Raw genomic sequence first — 25571 nt, 5'->3', positions numbered from 1 at the left:
ATTGGCCAGTACTGGCTCATTCACGCGGTGCCTGAATACATGCATTCGACATTGATCTACCACATTCCTATGACGGCCAAGCGCGCACTGAAACAGGGACCTTCTCCCAGAGGCTGCTTTCCCGAGCGATGGCTGCTAGATCACAGGCCGGCTCATAGCCTTGCAATCAATACGCGACGAGGGGCAAGGCTATGCTACATGAGACCGTACATGCGCGATGATCACTGACGGTAGCGAGTCATCAGTGCAGCCAAGCGTTGTATAGCGTCACAAATTAATCTAATACGCACATGTGGAACATCCGTGTGCGCCCTGCAACTGCGGAAGTATAGCGGCTGGCGCCAGCAGATTTCCTTGTAGTTGGCACACTCATCGTGTGCGCCATAGTCGCGGCCACCAATCAGCCTTGAACACCGGGGCAGCGAGCAAGGGGGGTGCGCTTAGCGCGGAACACGGACGTGACGCTCAAACCCGCCACGGCTGTCCGTGAACAACGCCGGCACATTCCACATTGCTAGTCTGTGTCTATACCTTTTCCCTCAGGAAACGTGCACATTAGCAAACGGCACGGAAAACAGGCTTAGTGAGCCAAAACCGGCGTCCTATGTGGTCTGTATTTGCGTGACATTTCTTATCGAGCAGCTTGAAGGCACAGAGCAAAGTGCAAGAGGTGAAAGCAGGCTGCGTGGGTCCGAGGTGAGGCCGTGCTTTCGGTTTCTGTGGCTTTCGCTTTCAGCTGATAGAGGCGACGTTGTGGCTTCGCCGCTCTACACGCCATATCAGTATGCATTAGGTATCAGTAGGCCGCCCTTGGCATTTCCGAGAAGTATCTGTTATAGACGTGCGCACCGGGCTGCTGACCTACCGTAATTTCTGGTACCCAGACCGCACCTCCAGGGCTCAATCGCTCATAGTACTGTCCACACCCGGTACATAGTACGCAGAAGCAATGTGTGCAGCCCGCGCAAAAAGAAATGTACGTGCACGCACAGCGCAAGTATCAGCAAATCTCGGAATAGACTAAGCGGTGGGAACTTTGCGTCATATTGGGCGATACTGAAGCAACAAATATCATTGCGTCTCCACCTATAGGTAGTCCGCAAAGGGCTAAATAGCTTTTAAACATGCATCTTCCACGGTATACAAGAAATTACGGTATATTAAGAAGACACCCTGACATGGAAGTTCTAATATTTGCGCGAATGCATGGATGTTTTGTCTGAGCACTGGGAGCACCTTGACTCCACACACTAACTAGGCGAACTCGAAGCGTGTAAAATAAAGTCCACCAGCGGATGTAACGTAAATTAGTAGAGGATCGACACTGTGAGGATGTATAGAAGTAACCGATTTATTTCAGTACCACGAAGGCCCGAAAGTGTTACATTAGGGTGGTTTCCAAGGTATAGCCTATGCGCGAAAGGATTTCGGTTAAAATAGCTGCACTAAAATCACGACTCAAAACGTTAGTATGCAACGTACGGAACGTGGTGTAAGTTCAGGTCGGTTGGTTTCTTCGCTGACTAATGTCAGGCTGGTTACTGCTCATTATTCTTTACCAAGAAATACAAATACCACGTTAGTGCGGAACCCTGGGGCGAATCCTTTTTTCCAGTGTTGGCGCCTTTCTACCAACCACACGTATGCAGCCGTCAGCTTAAAGTCAGTACAGTGTTTCACATGGCATATACCCAGAGACTGCATGATGCTTCATGCACACTGACGTTGGGCGGACAGGCACCGACAGCTCTTCTTAATTGAGGCAAGACTACAGAACCGAAACACGCCTGCTCTTCCCAAAATGCAAATATAGTCCCCTGCTGCAGTTATTAGGAGCCTCTCAAAACAAATTATATTGGTTTATGGTCTATGGCTTATGGTTTATTGTATTCAACGTCCAAAGCGACTCAGGTTATGAGGGACGCCGTAGTGGGGGGTTTGGGATTCTTTACCACCTGTGGTTCTTTAACGTGCACTCGCACCGCACATCGACGACACTTCTGTCACCTGTGACACTTGTGTGCGCTGTGCTATGCGCGTCTCCACGATGTACAGTGCGGACCACACATGTACAGCCTTTGTCAAAAGTAACCATGCTACACTTTCTTCTTCTTAGTCGCACATTAAAGCTATTATGCCAGCCCTCAAGCTCTAAACCTCTGTATGGTAAGAAGAATTGATCTTTAGGGAAACTCTGAGGGCTTTGTTATACGAATGAGAAGCAAACCATGGAGCCTGGTTACTTTTGACAAAGACTGTACATACGCGTTTGTGCCTGGACGTGTGTCTGTGTACTTTCAGCTTTTTGTGAGTCCATGCTCGTTTCTGCCGCCGGGGGGGGGGGGGGGGGGGGGGCGAGAGTGTGTGCAGAGCCTTTCTCTTCAACTGTGCGCGGTCTGTGTGCAATGAGAACTGGTGTGCATGCAAGACCTAAGCATGTGGAAGACATGTGCTGCAGCTTGCGCTACATGTCGTATACGCGAGATGAGTGCCACTGAGTGTGTGTGTGGGCTCCTCTACAGTCTAGGCCACCCCAAAGAATTAATTGTATTGTGACATCATCACCCTCAATTCTCATCCCAACTCTCCTTTTACTTTCTATTTCCCTCATCCCCAGTGCGGACTAGCAGGCCAGGGTCACCTTAGCGCCGGCCGGCCTCTCCTCCATTCCTTTCATTTCATAAATCCCTTTCTCTCTGACGCACACATCGCACAGTACATGCGTTTCGAGAATTTCGCCCCCATCGAAATGCGATCGCCACGGCCGGGGCGTCTTTTCGGCCAGGAGCCGTGCACTGTAAAAGACGACGATGAAAGAGAGGTTCAATTGTTAACACTCGCTACTTAAGGCCTATTTCGAACATAAATGTGCATTTTCAGCGTTAGAGGGTCACGTAAAAAAGTTATTCACTACATTGAGTTGTTTAGACGCTTGCGGTTCCAAGAAGCTTCCATAGATGACGCCAGCTGCTCCAGCCATGGAGAGAAAAACCGCGTATCGAGAAGCTTGTTAGGCGACCGTCCTGAAGTCGAACTACAGGTGGAATGACAGAGTTGCATAGCTTCCGCCTCTGTACCTTTCCTCTCATTGCCAAGAAGAGCTGTTACCGAGCACAGCTGTCGCACTTGCGCGTAAATGAACTAAAATTCTAGTACACTATAGTATGCAACGTCGCTATTCAGCGTCATCGTCTAATGCCATTTTGTTTCACGGGCGCACTTTTGCGGTGCCGTACTATTTATTTTGATATGCCACATTTTCGGCTATAGGTAACAAAAAGAAATTTTCAAATAAGAGATTCTTGTACTATCGGGGACGCGTCGTACAGCTTTTCAGAAGCGATAATTTTTTTGTGAATTTAAAGAAGCCCCGCCATATGGAAGTCCGATAATTTGCTGCCACACAGAAGTGACCATATTGTTATGTGCTTAGCACACACGGGGCTTATTTACAGAGGGGTTCGATAGAAGTAGAACGGCGACGAAGCCTACAAGCGTCCTTCTGCTCTTTCTCTTCCTTTTCCTCTACCCCGTCAGTCCTACCGTTCATCTTCTGCTTCTCTGTCGACGTTCTGTGAAAGCGCGTGACGTTTCCCTCCTCATAAGCGAAGCCGTCGGGCGAGTTAAATAGAACGGTTTGGTTTGGTTTGGTTTATGGGGTTTAACGTCCCAAAGCGACTAAGGCTATGAGAGACGCCGTAGTGGAGGGCTCCGGAAATTTCGACCACCTGGGGTTCTTTAACGTGCACTTCTGGGATGAAATCGCTTGAGGCGGGCTACATGCACCATCTGAGACTGGTGTGACCGTGGACCACTAGCAGTTCGGCGTGATATAACGTAATTAAGGTGTTAATTGGTGTTAAGATAATTAAATGGTTTCCGCGAACTAAGAGTTTGGGCGCGTAGACTGGGAAGGTTGAAATGTTCAGCGAGACACGTGTTGTGCGAGCGCGCTAGAAGCTTGAATTGCGGTGCACACACACTTGGGAGATGGCGCACGACAGTTTGAGTGTCGTTATAGACGGTCGTAGAAGCCCGCTTCTAGTGTGAAGCGAACAAGGGAGCGATGACCACTTTGAGAGTTGCCAGCTGTTGTGTTCGGGAAAGTTAGGTGACCGACAGTAGCAGAGGGGAGGCCCCGTTCACGATATGCGTTGTTGAGAGCGGCGCGTGCACTTGAAAACGCGGGGCACACACACAGATGTTCGACGGTTTCCACGTCACCGCACTCACGACACAGGGCATCGCCCTCACCTCTGATGCGTCGACGTCGTTCTGCCGTCCACGCACAACCGATGCGAATGCGGAGTAGTAGTGAACGAGCCTTAAGGCCAAAGTCGCTAAAAGCGATAATGCGGGGAGGTTTGCCAGCGGCCACACGAGGGTCTGGATGACGCTCAGTAAGTTTCCTCCGAAAAATGCGTCCATTTACGTCACAGCTTGACACCGAGTCGCAAAAGGGCACGGCACTGTTGTGGTGAGCCTCCTTAGCCAGTAGATCAGCAGCTTCATTTCCAGGAAGGCCGATGTGCGACGGGACCCATTGGAGAACAATGTCCCATCTTCGATCCCGCACTGCACAGAACTTCGCACGAAGGACTTGAGCAGACACAGAAACGCATTCGGGGAAGGAGACAGAGGGATGGAGCCTGACAGGTCGATGTTACATGACTAAAAGAGCAACTGTTGAGACACTGAACAGGTCGCGGAAGGCAAGGCCGAACATTTCGTCGAAGTTTAAACAGTGCAACTTCTTCTGGCGGTTTGACACCCGCGAAGCGACAAGATTGTTGCCGCTGCGCTTACAGTCGAGCACGGAGGTCCAGCTGTCAATGTTGTCTGCAATTTCCTCATTAGGAATGCTGGTGTCAGCAGAGTAAACTCCAGCGCAACTGTTGGTGTTGGCTGGTTTGCCTTTGACTTTCATACCGCAAATGCTTTCAACCTCGAGAAGGGGCTGGAGATCATTTGAAGCGTGGACATCGACGGCTACAACGTTTCTGCAGTGGTTTACGCGGACATTTTGCACTGCAGGAATGTTGGCCAGTTGCGCCGCGATTGCTCTTGCCAGAAGGCTGAAAAATTGGCCTTCCTTTCTGCTGGTCTGTATAGAACCGTCTCTGTGGCAGGTGGATTAGAGCTGGGGCCCTTATTCATTGTGGGCGCAGAGAAACGAGCCGCTGCCACAATAGGCGGCAGGTTTCAGCGCGCAGCGTCAGACTCTGCCCTTGCGGCTCGCTAGCAGACGACGCGCCTCTAGGAAGGGCCTGCTGAAAGGGGCGAAAAGCGAGCCGTCGCCGCCGCTGCGGTAGAGTTGCGGTAACCTGCTCACAGGCTACGCGCGATCGGATTGGCTGTGGGACGGACGGACGGATGGACGGACGGACGGACGGACGGACGGACGGACGGACGGACGGACGGACGGACGGACGGACGGACGGACGGACGGACGGACGGACGGACGGACGGACGGACGGACGGACGGACGGACGGACGGACGGACGGACGGACGGACGGACGGACGGACGGACGGACGGACGGACGGACGGACGGACGGACGGACGGACGGACGGACGGACGGACGGACGGACGGACGGACGGACGGACGGACGGACGGACGGACGGACGGACGGACGGACGGACGGACGGACGGACGGACGGACGGACGGACGGACGGACGGACGGACGGACGGACGGACGGACGGACGGACGGACGGACGGACGGACGGACGGACGGACGGACGGACGGACGGACGGACGGACGGACGGACGGACGGACGGACGGACGGACGGACGGACGGACGGACGGACGGACGGACGGACGGACGGATGGATGGATGGATGGATGGATGGATGGATGGATGGATGGATGGATGGATGGATGGATGGATGGATGGATGGATGGATGGATGGATGGATGGATGGATGGATGGATGGATGGATGGATGGATGGATGGATGGATGGATGGATGGATGGATGGATGGATGGATGGATGGATGGATGGATGGATGGATGGATGGATGGATGGATGGATGGATGGATGGATGGATGGATGGATGGATGGATGGATGGATGGATGGATGGATGGATGGATGGATGGATGGATGGATGGATGGATGGATGGATGGATGGATGGATGGATGGATGGATGGATGGATGGATGGATGGATGGATGGATGGATGGATGGATGGATGGATGGATGGATGGATGGATGGATGGATGGATGGATGGATGGATGGATGGATGGATGGATGGATGGATGGATGGATGGATGGATGGATGGATGGATGGATGGATGGATGGATGGATGGATGGATGGATGGATGGATGGATGGATGGATGGATGGATGGATGGATGGATGGATGGATGGATGGATGGATGGATGGATGGATGGATGGATGGATGGATGGATGGATGGATGGATGGATGGATGGATGGATGGATGGATGGATGGATGGATGGATGGATGGATGGATGGATGGATGGATGGATGGATGGATGGATGGATGGATGGATGGATGGATGGATGGATGGATGGATGGATGGATGGATGGATGGATGGATGGATGGATGGATGGATGGATGGATGGATGGATGGATGGATGGATGGATGGATGGATGGATGGATGGATGGATGGATGGATGGATGGATGGATGGATGGATAGGAGCGCCCCCTTTGAAACGCGGTGGAGGCAATTGCCACCATGCTCAGCTTTTCTTTCTTTATTTTTTTTCAACTGTGTTGTCAATTCTCATTAAGACTCGCCATCTTCTTTACCTACGGTTTCCTACACTTCTAACCTTATGTAACATCTCTGTTTTTCAGCCACCAATCCTCCAATTGCTTTTTGCTAACTTCCACTGCAGATTTATTTACATGACCATTGTTGTCTTTAAACCATAGGGCCTCCGGAAGAGCGACTGTGCCTGCATCGACATCCGGATGAATACCATCAGATTTGAGTATTTTCCGGGGCCAGGCATGACGCATTGTTCGGGCTGCTTCTGTGAGAGCGGCTCGGTGGCGAGCAGGTGTGCAGGGCCTGGCTTTATTGAGGAACATACTGAGTTGGAGTACGATAAGTTGCTGAGACCAGGCGGCGGGCTTCGTCTTGAGCTTCAATAATGCGTGTAGCTTCATCAAACTGCTTTTGAAGCATACGTCAGCAACCGACACTGCCCGCGCGGCGATGGCGACCGGCAAGCCCGGTGCGGTGGGGGTTGGAGGCTCCATCGTCTCGTTAAGACGATTTTTGTTGAAAAGAGCAAAAGCCCCATGGCGAGGGTAGACAAAGGAGCGTTAGAGAGAATAGAACAAGCGTCTGACTGTTACGAAAACTAGATCAAAATGCGTGCTCTGAGCTCTGACATCATGTGTGTTGCAGTTACAATTAAGCGCGACAGTACCTGCCCGAGAAGTTAACTTGGCAGAGTACACATTCTAAATATCAGGAACCACCCGTTGTGCGACAATAGAAACCCCTGCAAGTTCATCGCGTTCAAAAGAAGCATGCGCTCAGAGAACTGCCGCGCCATGTCCATCATGACAAAACGACATTTATCCCTGTTTTATTCTATCTCCCTCATCTGCCTCGTACAGTGACAGAGCCCAGTGATAAGAAAAGAGTCGAGTCGATTAAGTCACTGACAAAGGCCCGAAAAGAATTGATACAAAAAAGAAATTGTATGGAACCGTTGTATTACGAAGACAAGTCCTCTTGTCGAAACGTTGGCTCAAGCAACCTGAGGTTTTCCCCTCCCTTGTTCATTTTGTGATCGCCAAGGACCATCTACCACACCCTCTCTCTACCATGAATTTACTTCAGTACAAAATGGTCGGCAGTTCTCCTGGCGCGACGTTATAGATTCCGCACGTGAAACACTGTCACTTCTTGGCGGCGCTTTCTATTTCCATGGGACTCGGGAAAAGAGCCCCGAGTGAATCGTTGAGAACGCTTCTGGGGTGTCTCCAAGCTTCCAAATCTCGCTCTTTAAAACAGATGCTCATTTTCTTTTTTTTGCTCCCTGAAACACCGGGTGCGTCAGAGAAAGGCTCTTCAGCGAAACCAAATGAGCACCTGCAGCCCTCTACACAGGAAACGAAGTAAGACGGCCGAAACACGTTCGCTTATCTCGTGTCTGTAGTGCGCGCGCTCTGGCTACGGCAGTATTGTTGAGTGGCGCCACATTCCCTCCAAGTTTGTAATGAGCGCCCTTGAAGAAGATCCGCGTATGCGCTGTTTCTGTATACCCAAAATTTTCTACGCGGCTGTGGCGGTCTGAAACGAGCGTTCCGTCATCAGCAGCGCTTGGCCCCATGCGCAAAAAAATATACCATAAAATGAAGAAAAATATCTCTGTCGGTGGTCACGCGCTCAACTTACAATAGCTAACATATCGCGAGAAATTTCGACATTTGCACCGTTTTCACGTTAGTCGGTGCAACTGTCGGTGGGCGGTCTGTGGCCAGTAGCAACCTCCGTCCGCTGACACCGGTTCTTCTCATCCCCTTACCCACATCTCGCTGTGATACCCGTAATAGCTGCTTGAGAGCAACGCTTGTAACTTGGAAGACAGTTTACCTCACTTTGCTTGAAATAACTCGACGGCAGGAGCAGTAGTGGAAAGAATGTCATTACGAACGAGGCTTCGCAGAAACATATAGATGGCTTGTATTGATGACATTTTTCGAAAGAAGTTAGCGCAAAAAACGGACAAGGTACAGAAAGAAAGGACACATACGACATTCACGAGCGCTACTACCAACTGTTTATTCATGCGGTCGTACCAGGCGCATAAAAAGGGAAAAGCGGCAAGCATGCGCGTAGAGAGGACAGAACAGGCACAGCAGTCAAGCAACAGGTTACTAAAAAAACGAGTCTAAAAAGGCACATTCAGCGGAATACACGTGAACAGATGTGTCACTCACACAGCGCTCGCGTGCAGGGCAAGATTTGAGAGGACCACGATTCTTGGCAAGAGCGGGAATGATAAGGCTAGGCTCCTTCTAGAGGCTTATTACGTATATCAAAAAATTGTCCGAGCGTTGTGTGAGTGACACATCTGTTCACGTGTATTCCGCTGAATGTGCCTTTTTAGACTCGTTTTTTTAGTAACCTGTTGCTTGACTGCTATGCCTGCTCTGTCCTCTCTACGCTCATGCTCGCCGTTTTTTCCTTTTTATGCGCCTTGTACGACAGCATGAATAAACTGTTGGCAGTAGCGCTCGTGAATGTCTTATATGTCCTTTCTTCCTGTCCCTTGTTTCTTTCGAAAAATGCATCACCAACTAGCCCGGCAGCTTGCTCTCCTCTATTGATGGCATGGCTACCGCAAACGTTAAGACCAGAGGCACGGCGAAAACCTGGAATCCTTTTTCGGATCATCACCTTCTCCAAATCGCTCCGTCATGGTGCCCGTATGACGTGAGGGCACCGAAATCTACAAGCACCTCTGCAACCGCATACATGTTATGATGTTCACATCACGTAAGTACGCATTTGTGAGTGGTCGTTCAGAAACGGAAAGTACAGCTCCTCGTACAGAATAGGTGCATCCGCTCCCTACTGCGCCCCCTACATTTTGCACTGAAGTGGTCGCCTTTCGTGGAACGCCGCCTCTAAACTTTCACCACTCACGCCCCCAGGAACGAAACACTGCATGCGTTTGCGGGCAATCCCCTGGTTGCGTGCAAGGGCGATCAGTCGCCCGAGTGTGCCCCACTCAGTAAATACCATTCGCTCGTCGTCACCAAGGGGCAAGTTGAGCGGAGAACGCACTCACTTCGTGATGAGGCAGGTCTTGCCGACGGAGACATCGCCGACCACCACCACTTTGGCTGCGCGGACGCTGCACCGGGAACACGGGGAGAAGGGGGGGGGGGGGGGGATAAAGAAATCAGAATGAAACACGGGAGTGCAACTCAACACGTTTCCTGTATGTCAGCAATGTCTGGAAATCCCGGGCCCAGAACACATACACAAGCTTCGCGATCACAGAGGCCTCTTTGTTCCGAGAAATGGGAAGAGAGAAATAAAGAAACGCTTTCCATCACGATCTCCCGTGGGCGCGCATGCTATTAATGCCTCGAGAGCCCGCAAGCAGCCATAACAACCGCCGCTCCGGACTCTTCTCTCCAGATTCCTTCTTAGCCTTTTTCTTTTTTGTTGCCCTTCGGCGGGTCTGCGTGTAGCGCCCGCGGACCGGTCGGGTCATTAACGTCGCCTAGCGTGCAGTCGTTGCCTCCGCGCACCGTGACATTGACCCGCAGAGAACGGCTTTTCCGCGCGCCGCCCACTGACGCATCGCTACGCGGTTCGCGATTTTGTTTATCTTTGTGGTGTCTCTTTTTTTCTGTTCTCCTTCCTTGTCATTGACGATGCAGCCACCGTGTAATACTTCAGGAATGGAGACCTGCTCGCCACGGCGTTTGCTGAGCGGCGCTGAGACAGAACGACCGAGTTCGGTAACGTTTCACGCTTGTTCTTGTTTTGTTTTGTTGCTTGTTCCTCTGCAGCGTATTCGGTACGCGCGCACATTTGCGGCGAGTGCTTCGTAGCACACACATGGGGTCTCGAAATAAGGGCACCACACGGGGGGACTTCATTTCCAGTAAATGAAGATGTTTTATTGCGAAAGCAATACTACGCCAGGTCTAACCGCTCGTCGCGTGGTCCGTGGACCCCCCTGCTCCTCGAGGAGCCACCGCCGCGCCTAACAGATGGTGTGACGCTATCAGAAAAAAAAAAACACAAACCGAACTAGACATTCACTGTTCTCCACTGCGGCACATTGGTATTACACTTCTCAAGCCTACATGAATCAATGAATATTTCCCTATTCCTTTCCTGCCCGTAAACAAGTTAACCGGAATGCTATAATTTATTTGTTCAGTTATTGCTCCTCAAGGTAGTCGGACATTACGTATAGCATCAGAACAATTAAATTATTAATTGGGCGAATAAGCCTAGCCAAATTTGTGGGTTAGGCTTTTATTGAAAGACTTGTCACAGAGCATAATTTAGGGTTGCGCTAAATGACCAGAAATTTAGGCTTGGGCAAAAAATAAATTCAGAGAAGTTTCGATGAAATGGTGCAACACAAGTAACGTAGCACTTCCTGAAGCATGGATGGGTCCTTGAAGGCCATCCGATAAGTCTAAAAGTGTGAGCCCTTTTGACGAAGCGACGAGAGGCCCATTTTTTGGGTGTTTCCCTGAAGAAGCGAGGCAAGGTTAATTTTTTAAATTCTCACAAATGCGTGCGCTGCGCAGAACACGTACACCTTTGCCTTATTGTCCAAAATATGTTTTATGCACTCACAGGTTTTTGTGAGCAAGGCGGTAAACAGTTTGTCGCACAGAGCAAGCTACAGGATCGCCGAGATAAGACATGCATGGTTAGTGCAGGGAAGCGATTTAGACATCCTGGAATGCAATTCGCAATCAAAACAGAGCTCACGTGGGGTAGAAGCAAGGCCTGAATGAAGCATCACTTTAGAGGTCGTGCTGAGGAAGTGACCAGAAGTCGGTAGTTATAGATTTTACGTAGAATGCAAAAAATACTACTTTCAAGGTTGCTCTCTTCTGTCGGTGTCAAAATTCCATCTATGTCAAAATCCCATAGGCCCCTTTCCTAGCGTTTTTAGTTGTCACGGGACAGCGTTGCACCTGACGGGCTAGTTGGCATTCCGCGACGTGATAAGGATCGAAGAGATACTATGGCGCACGCGAGCTCTTCGTTTTGTACACTCGTGTCTTTTTCGCGCTCGTCGTCTTTACGCGCTTCATGCCACAGCATGCAGTCGCGGCCGTGATCTTCAGAGGACGTAGGAAGATCTTCCTACAGGACGTAGGAAGATCTTCCTACGTCCTGTTCCTGTCGCGGAGGCGCGTCACAGCAGCTAACGAGTAAATCAGGCGTAAGGGTAGAGCATTCCTTTTTCTGTGCCGAGTTTAGGAGCGTCAGAGTCGTTTGAGGCTCGCTGTACGGCCTCTGTGCCAACTCGAGTCTCGGGGCTCTAAGTAATTAGTTGAGAGTTCGATAGAAATAAGTCTGATTAGGCATCGTGATCAGGTCAACGTTTTTTTTTTCTTTTTGACTATTGTCAGTGATCGTTTCTTCATTTCACCGGCTCTGATTAAACAGTCACTGAAGGTGAACTGACGATGGCCTGTGCATTGATAGAGTACTGCGCTCTAATGGCAAAATAAAAGTGTTCTCTTTGAAAATGGAGTTTCTATAAGTTACAAAGAATCAGAAATTAAATGTAGGTGTCGCTGCCAGCTGCAGCGACACCTGCAGGCACAGTCACTCTTCCTGAGGCCCTAGGGTTTAAAGATAACAATGGTCATGTAAATAAATCTGCAGTGGAAGTTAGCAAAAAGCGATTGGAGGATTGGTGGCTGAAAAGCAGAGATGTGGCATAAGGTTAGAATTGTAGGAAACCGTAGGTAAAGATGATGGCGATTCTTAATGAGAATTGCCAACACAGTAAACAAAAAAATAATAAAGAAAGAAAAGCTGAGCATGGTGGCAATTGCCACCACTCCGTTTCAAAGGGGGCGCTCCTATCCATCCATCCATCCATCCATCGGACGCAAAATGCAATAAAGATCGGAAATTCTCGCGAATCTCTGAGAGCAGGCTACAACCACCGATCACATCCGAACGGGAATGACGCATTTCTTTACGCTAATGTCTTCACGAGTCTGAATGAAGTGAGGAAAAAAAACTAAATGTTTGATTTTGAAATATAATTTTTTTAGCAATAAATTCGTATTTTGGTGGTGAATAAACATCTATTTATATCCACAGAAAACCATGTCATCGATTTTAGTAAAAAAAATTGGCAGTGGTTTGGCTCTGGTTAAACCTGGAGGACTGCAAAAGCAACGTGGAGAGAGAGAGATAGAGGCGATGGAAAACGCGCGGCAGCGGCGGCGGCCCCGGCACGCTAGCTATGCGCCGCTACTGCGCATGCGCAACTGGCGAGCGCGGCGGCGCCGCCTTTGAGTCACCCGCGCAGCGACGGCGGCGGCGCGCCAGCTGTGCGCCGTGTGACGTCACTGCTCCTCGCGCATGCGCAGTGTGGACTTTCGTCAGCTCCGCGAAATGGCTCGGCGACTCGCGTAGTGTTGCTTTCGCAACAAAACGGAAACTGAATGTAGCTGCGCTCAGCGTCCGCTTACAGTGGCAAAGAGCGGCCAACGTGTCGGGGCGGACTCACTCTGCGCCGACGGAGCTCCTCCTGAGGCAGGCATCGCGTATGTCCGGCGGGAAGTCGGTCTCCGGGTACGGCGTGTCCAGGTACGAGTAGGCCTGCGTGGGGACCAACAAGCGCAACAGTTCAGTCCGGGAACCCCGGCACCCGTGAGAGAGGAGTCGGGGAGAAAGAAAGAGGAGCGGCAAGAGTAAAAACACAGCGGCTCAAACGGAAAGTACGCTTCGTTTGGCTTCTCTATAATTCTAGACGCAAATTTCGCGGCAAGTCAGGTACGACGTCAAAGCATGAGCTGGCCGCTTGGCAACTTATGTGGGCCAGTTTCAGGGCGTCGCTGTAATAAGGCGGCTCCTAGAGACGTTTCTTTCGCAATTACACAGAAGCGCACAGCAGTTCAACTTACTTTCTGTTGAAAGCACAGCGTGATAATGCCGTCATGAATTGCTGGGCCGACCGAAAGTAATGACATTGCTCGCGTGTACTTTGGGGAGCAAGCATGGTGTGTTCCACCGGAGCTCCAGTTGAACTTAATTATCGCGCCAGTTTCCGGGAGCTCCCGCTCTTGAGACCGGCGGCGATGTGACTGTTTGAATCTACAGGCATACATGCACGCTCGTTTGCATCAGTGGCGCTTCTTCTTTATCAACAAAACTTTTGGTACCGACTATAATTTTTCCCACACGTACACATGCGGGAACGCATGTAGGCGGCATTTTATTTTTTTTTTTAACGTCTTCATTTCTGCATTTAGTAGGCCGATACCTTGCGACAGAACTAAGGTGCTTCATGGAGGTTGGGGTGGGGGAGTGGTTAAGGGTGGGGGTGAGGATGGGGGTGGGGGTGAAGGTCGGAGTGCGGGTGGGGGACCGGTGTCCGCTTCTTCCTCGAGGTAGTGTCGTCCCGAGGTCGGCTCCGCGAAGTGATGGCCTGGCCCTTCATCTTCCTTGAACCCTACCGATAAAAGCCGCCTGTATGAACACGCGGAGTAGAGGCCGCAAGCAAATGCGTACGACTCGTGCAGCTCCAGCTTCCGCCAAAGAAACGAGCTTCCCTCCCTCTTGGAAGACCACCAGCCTTCGCGCCTACATTGCCCAACCCCCTTTAGCGGCGAGCAAGGCTGCGACGGCACTCAAGTACGCAACATGCGGAAGCCCCGTAGAAGAAAATGATAGGTCACCCCGAGAGACGCTCAAGTCAGCGTGGGCAGCCAGTCGCTCGAGCGTAATCTTCGCTGAAGGAGCTTCTCCTACGGCGTACCTGTCTCCGCCCTGACTCTCGTTAAAGCTCTCCCTCGCTACGCAAATGAGTATTTCTTTTTTTTTTTACCTTCGCCTCTTCTCTGACGCCAAATGATGTGGTGTCGCCGACTCGTCGCTAAGCTGCAGCATTCGCTCTCTTTGTACAACTCTCTCTTGTGCTAGCCGTGTGAAGGCCATTTCTAGAAGATCAGCGCATCATAATAATAATCATAATCAGTGTAACTATGACCACTGAAGGACAAAGCCACCTCCCTTATGCCCCTAATTAACCTTCTTCCGTTCCATCTGCGACCACTTTATAACTGAAAACTTCCTAATCTCATCCGGCTACCGGACACTCCACCCCCCGCTCCCTTGCCCTCTTTTGGAATCCACTCCGTTAGCCCAATAGACCATCGCTCATCTTGCAGTTGCATTGCATGTCCTGCCCATGCCAATTCTTACTCGATGATTTCAACTCAGATCTCGTTAACTCGATTTTGTTCCTTTACAAACTCTGCTGTTTTCCGGCTTCTTAACGTTAAGCTCATAATTTTCCTCAATTTCTCTCAACTTTCACTAGCCTGTGAGTTTCCGTGCCATGGGTTAGCCCTAGCTGGCAAGATGGAACTGTAACGCAGTTTCCCATCGAAGGACACTCGCAAACTGCCGTTCATGATCGGAGAGCGCCTGCCGAGTGCATAGCGCCAGGCCAGTGAATAGCTCGGATTGATAGCTTCCCCTGTGGGCATGCAAGCTGCAAGGCAGTTACACGTTTGGAAATAAGTAAACAGAGTGGGCTTGGGCTTGGGCAGGGCATGTAATGCGAATGCAAGATAGCAGATGGTCCGTAAGGGTAACGGAGTGGATACCAAGAGAAGGCGAGCGTAGCAGGGGGCGGCAGAAAGTTAGGCGGCCGGATGAGATTAAGAAGTTTGCGGGGATGCGGTGGCCGCAGCTGGCAAAGGACAGGGTTAATTAGAGAGAGACGGGAGAGGCATTTGTCCTGCACTGGGCGTAGTCACGCTGATAATGATGATAATGATTATGCCTAAGTTCGAGTAGATTTCGATCACTAAATATACTGAATGGTTACTTTCGGCTACGAAGGTATAGTCCCACCGCAAATTATAGCAAGTTGATGCAGTTAGCAATGGGAGGACGCGTTTATAGTTTATGGTTTATAGGCGTTTAACGGCACAAAGCGACTAGGGGTATGAGGGGCGCCCTAGTGCAAGGCTTCGGAAATTTTCACTACCTATGGTTCTTCAACACTGACATCGCACAGTACTCGGGACATGTGATCGAACGTGTACTGTTACCGCAATATAACAATATCTTCCTGAGCTGCTCTCCGAAGAAGGAGACAACTAGTTTCACAACGCTAAAGAGGAAAACGCGAAGGCGAAGCCAACGTGAAACGCAACGAAACTTGTTTCGATATGCGACCTTGCCCATCCGTGGAGGACGTAATACGCGCACTTTGAAAGCTGATCTATGCCCTCCTATCTGTAACGTCAGTCTGGAAACGTGCCAACAACAAGAGCAACTTCTGAACGCGCGCGGCCCGGCCATGACGTCACTCCGCGAGATATTCGGAGTTGGATTTGCGCACTCGAAGGCTCCGTCATGGGGCTTTATTGCAGCCAACATCTCGTCCAATCTCCACACTCTATAGATCGGTGCGTGCTCCGTCGACTGAACCGCACCAGCACGCCCTTGGAGGCAAACATCGTGGGGTACAACTCAACAACAAAGCGGCAAATAACCCACAAAGCAGGACCTCCAACCAAGGGCGTCGACCCATGACCTCGACGTCGTGGCCTTGGTCGATGGCCTTGCACCAGCTAGCTTGCACGTGCTAGCGTGCACCTGATAGCGTGCACCTGATAGCGTGCACCTGATAGCGTGCACCTGATAGTGCCGTAGCAGGAGTAAGGCGGTTAATCTGAACATCATTTCAAAAGGCAATGCCATTAGCTGTAGAGCTGCTTTTCAGGCCCTGAAAACAGAGCTGGAACTATTCTCTGCGAAGAATGCCACTGTGTTCTAGCTAATTTATGCACAGCTCGATTGCTGGCACCAGTAATTCGCATTTTTTTTATTTACAGCTTCGGTACGGCCGTAGGATTCTTCGCATTGTTATCCATCGGATAGCGCGGCGTCTCTTGTGTAAGCCACGAAAGAATAATGAAAAGGCTGCTTTAAATTATGCATCGCAAGCCAGGTGTCGCTAACCAACGCGTGCAGGGCATGAGTAACGCATTGTTCCGGGCTAGCGCGAGTGACGTCACTGTTCCCCGAAGGCTGTCCCGGAACGGGCTGCGAGCGCAGTGTGACAGTGCTAAGGTCGTAAATAAGACGCGATGCAATCAGTGCGCGCAGATGGCGCGTGTGCTCAGCGGTGCGCGCAGAGACGGCCAAATGTGACGCATCGTCCGCGGCGTCGTTGCCCGCAACGAGCGTGGGTTGCGGCGAGGCACCGCCAACAAAGCGTGCAATCCTATGCGCGTACCCAGGGGCAGCGATGACTCGCGCAACGGCGTGGTAACATTGACCTCCAGATGATCAGATTCAGACAATGCCGCCTCCTTCTTCGGGCAACAGTAGGTGAATGTTTCGCTCCGGCGGAATTCCGGTTTCCCTGTTCAAACAGCACCGCCGCGGTGGCTTCGTGGTTATGGAGCTCGGCTGCTGACCCGAAAGACGCGGGTTCGATCTCGGCCGCGGCGGAAGAATTTCGATGAAGGCGAAATTCCAGAGGCCCGTGCGCTGTGCGATGTCAGTGCACGTTAAAGAACCCCAGGTGGTCGAAATTTCCGGAGCCCTTCACTACGGCGTCCCTCATAGCCTGAGCTGCTTTGGGGCGTTAAACCCTCATAAACTACACCAAAAAAACTGTTCAAACACATGGAGAATGCAGAACTTCCCTCGGCAACCTCCTCAGACACCATGCATAAGTAATGCATATCTGTCTTTAACGGCGCTTTGAAGAAAGAAGGACATCGGGTGTGCAGCGCAAGTTCCACTGACAGTTCATAGTGCTCACTGCGCTTCCACGTTGTCACGTTTTAGAAAATTCTATAGCAATATTGGGGCTCCGGTCAAGCTTCCACGTTGGGTGCTTTGTCTAAATCAGCTAACTAGCAGCGGCCAGATAAGTTGCTCGCGCTTTACCTTGAGATTTGCAATTTCGAATCACTTATCTATCCTGCCGTAAATTTTCGGTACTAAATATGAGTCAATAGACGTTGTTTATTGTTTCCGGAGGCATACAGACCCGTAGCACTTATTTATTATTTATTTATTTCGAATACTGCTTACTCTATCTGGGGGTTGATGGAAGGTGCAAAATTCAATAGCAATGACAGATAAAAATACAACAGCGTGACCATATTGACAGCTCGAAGGATGAATTAGCACCGAAAATGCCCCAAGTTACAAGCCAAGCATTTAGAATCAATAATAAAGAAGTTACACAAGCCAAGAATAGACTAGAGCAGATAGAGACCCGCCGCGGTGACTCAGCGGTTAAGGCACTCGTCGACTGAGCCGGAGTACCCGGGTTCGAACCCGACCACGGCGGCCGCTTTTCGATGAAGGCGAAACGCACAAAGGCACCCGTGTGCTGTGCGATGTCAGTGCACGTTAATGATCCCAAGGTGGTCGAAATTATTCCGGAGCCCTCCACTACGGCACCTCTTTCTCTCTTTCTTCTTTCACTCCCAGGTTCCTCCTTTCCCTTGCGGCGCCGTTCAGGCATCCACAGAGATATGCGGGACAGTTACTGCGTCATTTCTTTTCCTCAAAACCAGTTTTCCATTTCCAAGGGTTACGCCTCAACCAAAAATAAGAATTTGTCAGTACTGTTCAGCTGGATTACATCCTTATCTAGTTTGTTCTAATCTACTACTGTCCGAGAAAAGAAACCGCGTTTAAATATATAAATTCCTACATATGAAGGGAGCAGAGTGAGAGCGTGGCGGCTTCTTGTAGCATAGCCGGACGAGACAGTGAAAGGGAAACATCAAATTTTAATTGGCATTTAAATATAATAAACATAAAGCTTAAATGACAAATATTATTTCTTTAAGGAATTCGCCTTGTTACTACTTTTTAATATAGCTCAGAAATAAATGCAAATCTATATTTATTAAAAATGAACCTAACACCCTTACCCTGCACCCGTTTCGCATAATGAAGGTTAACACCTGTGAATGGGTCCCAGATAACACTAGCGCAATCAAGGCTGGGCTCAATAAGACATTTAAAAGCATCCTGAAACGTTCTCTTGGGGTAGTGTAATTTTACCATCGCAATGTTAGTTATAACGGAAACGTGATGGTCCTAATAAAGGTTTTCACATAAATGTCGGCCACCGTTATGCAGGCTAAGGTAATTACACTCATACATATAGTGATACATGAGGCGTTCTTTCTTGTGCGTCATAGAGAGCACACGTTTCTGGTGGTTCGCAGTCATCAGCCATATGTTGTACTATTCCATCAGACGAACCAGTTCTGTGTTAAGTTCAAGGTGATCATTTTTGATGTTAACCACAGAGTATAATATGCAATCATTAGCGTAACGCAAATTTTAACATTTCGTTCATCTAAATTATAATTTATAAAAATTGAGAACAACAGCGAGCCCTAAGCAGAACCTAGAGGGAGATCGAGGGTTTTTTGTTAAAAACAGCCTACAGATGAAGGAACGTAAGGTATGATTCTAACCAATTGCATAGTCCGCTGCATTTTTAGAGCAACCAGAAGTTTAATTATCAGTTTAGAGTGACATACCTTACCAAACGCCTTTAAGAAATCTAAGAACATTGTCTATTTGGCTGCGTTCCTTATTAGCTGAGGCAAAATCATGAATTGTTCAAACAAGCTGAGTTATGGTGTGGAATTCATGTCTGAAACCACGTTACGCCGGATGAGGAAATGAGTAGGTTTGTAAAAAAAAACGGTGAAATGGTTTTTGTTTATATGCTCAAGTAATTTACGGCATGCGCAAGTTTAAGGCTATTGAACGATAATTTGAAATTATTTCTTTATCGTATTGTTTAAATACCGGCTTTATTTTAGACAGTTTCCAATCATTCGGTAAAACACCGTAGCAAGGGTAAGCGTATATATAAGCGGGTAATATAAGTGCAAATATTTCATTAGCCCTTTAAGCGCATCTTTCGGCTTTCAGGGCCGGGAGACTTGCGCTCATATAGGTTGAACAAAGTTATTATTAGCCTGGCTCCGAGATTCGCAATTCCTGAATGGGTGGAACTCTTTGGAATATATCAAACCTAGGAGTAGCCCTGCTATGAGTTGTGAACACTGATCTGAAATTCTAATTGAAGGCATTGCATATTTTTTCAGCCTCTGACGTCGGACTACCGGTCATAAAGAAAATATCGCTGAAAGATGTTTTTTTTTTTATACAGACCTTGAAAACTTTGCAGGTGATACATAAATCATCTTGCTTAAACAAAAAGTGTAAAACTATTACTGTTGACTGTGCATCATTCCCTTAAGTTCGCGGAGAACAACTGTGATCTGATTACACAAACTACTGATATTAAATTTCTCGTACTGTTTTCTTAGTCGACTGATTTTTGTTTACCTTATTAAGATAGATTACTTCTCGCGTGATTCAATGGTTGATTTCTTTGTTTTGTTAGTGCTTTATGCGGCGAAGAGCTCAATGCATGCGTGTACCGTGTTCTTAAATTTTAAGCGCAGGGGGCTCGTGTCGTGCGGTTTATTGAGGCCACTATGACGTAGTTCATTGCAGCATAGCTCCAACTTATCTCTAATCGGAGCGTCATGGGCAGAAGCAAAATCTGATACCCGTATAACCTTGCCAATCATTTTGTTAGTTATAGAGGCGATCTGAATTGGAGTCTCCTAGTGATCCGATACTCCATCTGAGATCACTTATCATGTGTCACCTCAAGCATTGCTTCTCAAGAATGCATGGTCCACAAACTGATTTACTGTTGCACTGAACACGCGTGTAGTCCTTAACTAAATTAATGCAACATCATATAATTCAATTAGTTTTTGAGGAAAGAAAATGGCGCAGTGTCTGTCTCACATATCTCGGCGGACACTTGAACCGCGCCGTAAGGGAAGGGAGGAAGATGGGAGTGAAAGAAGAAAGCGAGAAAGAGGTGCCGTAGTGGAGGTCTCCGGGATAATGTCGACCACCTGTGGACCTTTAACGTGCACATTCTTTGTTTTGAGCGACATCATTACTCCCGGCAAAAAAAATAAGGTAGACAAGTTAATTCCAGACATGTTAAAGCCGCCGCAAAGAATAAGCTTAGCGTTATCAGTAATACTGGCTGTAATGTATTGCCGCAACTTTTCCAGCAGCTCCAAGACTGAACCCTGTGATTTGTATAAAACGCCTATGAAAATGCAGTGATTCTGACAAGACAATTTACAGAATAAGGATTCGATGTTATCTGCACACGCTATCAATCAGGTAATAGAGAAATGCGCAGAATATAATCAACAGCTATATACAGGGCGTTTCACGTAACTTCAACCGTTGAGAGCGCTACAATTTGGTAGCGCACGAGCGTAGTCACGTGGTATTTTTCATATTTCGCGGGCTTTCTTTAGATGCCGGAAAAAAGGACCCCGTTGTAGATATGATGCTACAATAAACAGGATCAGTTGTTCATAAACCTGCTCTACAACCTAACGTAACGGTCTTGGCACTAAAATGAATATTTGAAAATTTGCATAATTCATCTTAATTAACTAATTAAGCGCAATAAAAAATATTCTGATGAGTGCCGCATGATGGAAAACAGTGTATCGTTGGTTTCAACGGGTTGCGGTTTACTGATTTTTTTAAATCCTTCGTTCAAGTTACGTGAAACACCCTGTGTAGCGTTCATTTATTACGAGAAAGCATTTCACTTGCTTGAAACTTCAGCAGTCATGCAGGCATTGCGGAATCAGGTTGTCGAAGACTTATGTGAAAATACTGGAAGATATCTGTAACGACTGCTCAGCTGCCATATCACTCCATAAAGTCAGGAATAAAATTCCAATAAGGAAAGGTGTCCGGCAGGGAGACACGATCTTGTCAATGCTGTTCACCGCCTGTTTACAGGTGATGCTCCGAGGCCTGGATTGGGAACAGTTGGGGATAAGATTTAATGGAGAATGTAACTGGTGATTCGCTGATGATATTGCCTTGCTAACTCAGGAGGTGAGCTGCAAATCATCATCAATGAGTTAGACAGGCAGAGAAGAACGGTGGGTCTTAAAATTAACATGCAGAAAACCAAAGTACTGTTGAACAGTCTAGCAAGGGAACAGCAGTTCTTAATTGGCAGCGAGGTGCTGGAGCTGGTAAGGGAATATGTCTACTTAGGGCAGGTAGGGACCGCTGATCCGGATCGTGAGATGGAAATAACCAGAAGAATAAGAATGGGGTGCAGCGCACATTTGCAGGCTCTCTCAGATTTTTAATTGGAATTTACCGATATCCCTCAAGAGAAAAGTATACAACAGTGGTATCATTTAGCTATTGCCGCAGGCCACTGCATAACGTTTCAGTGGCTACCTGCTCACTGTGGCATTCTGGCTAATGAAAAAGCAGATGAAGCGGCCCGTAAGGACCATCAACATCTGAGATACATTCGAACTTTTTTCACGAAATCTGATGCGTCCCAAATGGCTAAAAGTTTTGCTTCCGAACGAACGTATCGGCTTTGGAGTTTGCCGACACATCAGTACCAATTTCTTCACTCAATCGACCCACAACTTAGATCAAGACTCTCACCCAGAATTCCTCGACATCTGGAAACACTCTATCACCGACTTCGTCTGAATGCTGCATATACAAACGGCTTGCGATACCGTTTTGGACAAATGAACAGTCCGCATTGTGACAACTGTGCCTCGATAGAAACTGGAACATATCCTTCATGAGTGCCCTGCGTATGCTAACGAGCCTGCGTACTATGAACATTGCATGCAGAAGCTCTGCCCAGTGCCCCTAACAATGGACAAAGTTTTAGGTCCCTTAGCCTGCCTTAGGCAACAGAGACTTGCAATGAACTTTCTATTTACATATTTAAAAGACATTGGACATCTCGATAAGCTTTAAATTCACTTGCACGTTACATTCATGCATTCTTCATGCAGTGAACTTCGTCAGCCCATTTGTCGGACTATGCACTCCATCATTCCATAGGTTACATCAATACTCGCCGTTGCATCCTTAGTACCCATTTCATCGCCGCATTTTATCTTCGTTTTTTTTTTTTGCCTCTTCCACACTGCTCTCATTCTGTCTTTATTTCCCGAATTCCCCTCCCTACGCAGAGTAGCATGCCAGCGATTTTTAAACGATGGCTAAATTCTCTGTATTTCATTAAAGAGTCTCTCTCTCTCTTTCTGTAGTAAGGGACGGCAGAAAGTTAGATGGGGATGAAATTAGATTGCGGGGATGCTGTAGCAGCAGCTGGCAAAAGACAGGGTTAATGGGAGAGACATGGGAGACGCTTTTGCCCTGCACTGGGCGTAGTCAGGCAGATGATGATGATGTTATCTGCGCCACTTCTAGAATTGCTGTCTCTACGATAAACGATGTATAAAGGTCTCAAGCACCCATTCACGAAGCCAAGTTTCAGTGAGTGTGATGATATTCGGTTCATGAATTATCGCTAAGCGCTGAATGTCAAGGGTTTTGTTTGCTACATGTCGGCAGTTCACATTGAGAAGAGTTCGCGGATAAGTTAAAACCTGTCGGGAAGCCATGTATCTTTGTAACTGCGAAAGCATTGTTTTCAAAAATTATCGCTAAGTGCTGATTGTCAAGGGTTGTGTTTACTACGCCTCGGCAGTTCACGTTGACAAGAGTTCGTGGATAAGTTAAACCCAGTCGGGAAGCCATGTATTTTGCGATTGCGATTACATTCGGTTCAGAAATTATCGCCAAGTGCTGATTTGATTGTCAAGGGTTTTTTTTCTTTCGCTATACTTCGGTTGTTCGAAAGAGTCAATGGATAAGACACACTCCGTCGTGAAGTCTAATTTCAGCGAGTGCGATGACAGGCCGTTTCATGAATTATCGCTAAGCACCGGAGGTAAACGGTTGCGTTCGCTGAACCCCGCCTTTCCAACGTTTCCGCAGCGGGTAAGAGGCAGTGACTCATTTCCCCAAGTATGTGAGACCGCAGAAGCCAAGGACCAGGCCAGAGGGAAAGTGTACCCCTCATTCCCTTCCCCTGTGCAGGGTAGCCAACCGGAATCCTTTCTGGTTAACATCCCTGCATTTCCCTCTCTCTCTCTCTCTTTTGAAAACCGGTGAAACTCACTCGGTTGCACTGGGTATCGAACACTGCACCTGCGGCATATGAGACATGCGCAAACCACTAGAGGTCGCAGTTGCCATCTTCCCTACTTTGCATCACTCAGAAAAACAAATTCTTACTATATGGAGCCTCTAGGACGGTAAACAGACTTGTTCGTGACCGGCAATTTTCGCCCCTATAGGCGCGCTCTCTTCTTCCTTTCCGAGTTTTAAGGCGAAAGCCTTTACTGTCCCATCGTTGTCGACAGAAGGTTATCAGCAGAGGTGTCGCGCTTTTCGGTTGGTCGAAATGGTTATGACGTCAGAGTGCGTGGATTCGAAGTAATAAGGCCACCCACGGATGCCTGAAGCCCCCTTTCGGAGCAGAGGACAACTAATAAAAAATAGTTGTCCGCTCCGCAGGTGGTGCAAGGCGTCCTCCAAACAGTGCACCAGGGAAGGTTTTCGCCTTGCAGCACTTTAGCGAACCAAAGTGCCCCCTGAATTTTTTGCGCGGTTTGCACAGCGGGTCAATGCAGAGAATTCGGTTTCGGGGAGCTTAGTCTTGTTTTGACTGCTATTCGCGTGGAGACAGGCTATCAATAAAGAACCGGTGGAAAAATAAATAAAAAACGGGCTGTCCCGCAGAGTCGAACTGAACAGGCGGGGGGGGGGGGGGGGGGGGGGGGGGGGAAGGGAGACAGGACGGCGTATCGTCGCTCAGGTCTCGCATGCACGCGTGCCACCCATGCGCAGAGGGGAAAAACAATGCGCGGAAGCGCGTTTGGGCAATTCCGGACGCCCCCTCCCTTCCACTCCCCTCCCGCGCAGGTCGCCGTGTCGAAACGCGCGAAGAAAAAATGCGGACCACGTCGCACGCAGGCTCCGGCGGCCGGCGCCTGCGGCGCGCGGAGCAGACGGCGTACACGACGCGGCTGTGCCGTTGTCATCCAGTGGGACTGCAGTGCATAGGCACTGAGCCCGCGATGAGCTTGGGGGTACATCTGCAGAGTACGGCTTCTGCACGAACCTGTGCGCAACGTACCAGGCGTATCATCCAAATCTATTTCCCGCCGCGGTGAGGAATTCATAAGAGCAGAGGTCAGTTCACTCCTCCCGTCTTCCGGGGAGTGTGAGGCGGAAAACCCAATTTCTCTCCGTTACTTTCTTACCTTGAATATCGATTTAGGTTCGAGGCTTTCCCCTCTATTACTGGTGGGCCTTACGGATTCCTTCGTCGCCAACGTTGCCTTACGAGAACGCTATAAAGGGAGCACCATCGCCGATCCTCGTCAATTGGCACGGTGGAGGGATCGGGAACATACGTATGAAAAACCCGTTTCTGTTTCTTCTGCAGGTGACAGACGATCCTCCTGTTCACTGTTATAAAAGTAACAATGAATGCCTACTGCTCGTGCCGTGCCCAGGACGAGTGTTTTCGCTGATTACCGGCCCGTACCACTGTTTTATCAATCTTCTGGCTATGACGAAGTAGACAGCAATCCCGGACCAACCGCAGCAGAAATGCTTCAGATGCTTACGGAGGATACGAGGGAGCTAAAGGAGGCCGTTAACCGTCGTCAAAATGAAACTTCGGAGAAGCTCAGCTCTATCGATAGCAACTGGATGACCTTTCGGCCGCTGTCCCAAACTACGGAACGAAGATAGACACGCTGAAATAAACAAGTCGATTATCTACCCCTAACAATGGACGACTTTTAGAATCGAAGCAGACGAAACAATGCTATTGTTTATGGCACTGATGAGTGCAATGAAGGAAAAGTGGAGATATT

At 49.0% G+C, this 25571-nt stretch overlaps 1 protein-coding gene across 3 annotated transcripts in view; it reads right to left on the bottom strand.

Annotated features, from left to right (window-relative positions):
* Nucleotides 1–25571, bottom strand: part of RabX5 (RAS oncogene family member RabX5) — a 59202-nt gene that overhangs the window by 19438 nt on the left and 14193 nt on the right. The window contains exons 2-3 of one of the 3 annotated variants that reach the window (XM_089572772.1): nucleotides 13194–13323; nucleotides 9788–9853 (exon numbers count right to left, since the gene is read on the bottom strand). In XM_089572772.1, coding sequence (XP_089428898.1) covers nucleotides 9788–9853; nucleotides 13194–13265 — 138 coding nt within the window. In that variant the 5' untranslated portion in view covers nucleotides 13266–13323. The remainder of the gene's footprint in view (nucleotides 1–9787; nucleotides 9854–13193; nucleotides 13324–25571) is intronic. The other 2 variants (XM_089572774.1, XM_089572775.1) reach the window with 2 other exon arrangements.

This window comes from Amblyomma mixtum, chromosome 2 (assembly GCF_055824585.1).
Source record: "Amblyomma mixtum isolate Tamu chromosome 2, ASM5582458v1, whole genome shotgun sequence".
NCBI classification, from domain to species: Eukaryota; Metazoa; Arthropoda; class Arachnida; order Ixodida; family Ixodidae; genus Amblyomma; species Amblyomma mixtum.
This window is presented reverse-complemented; position numbering and strand designations above follow the sequence as displayed.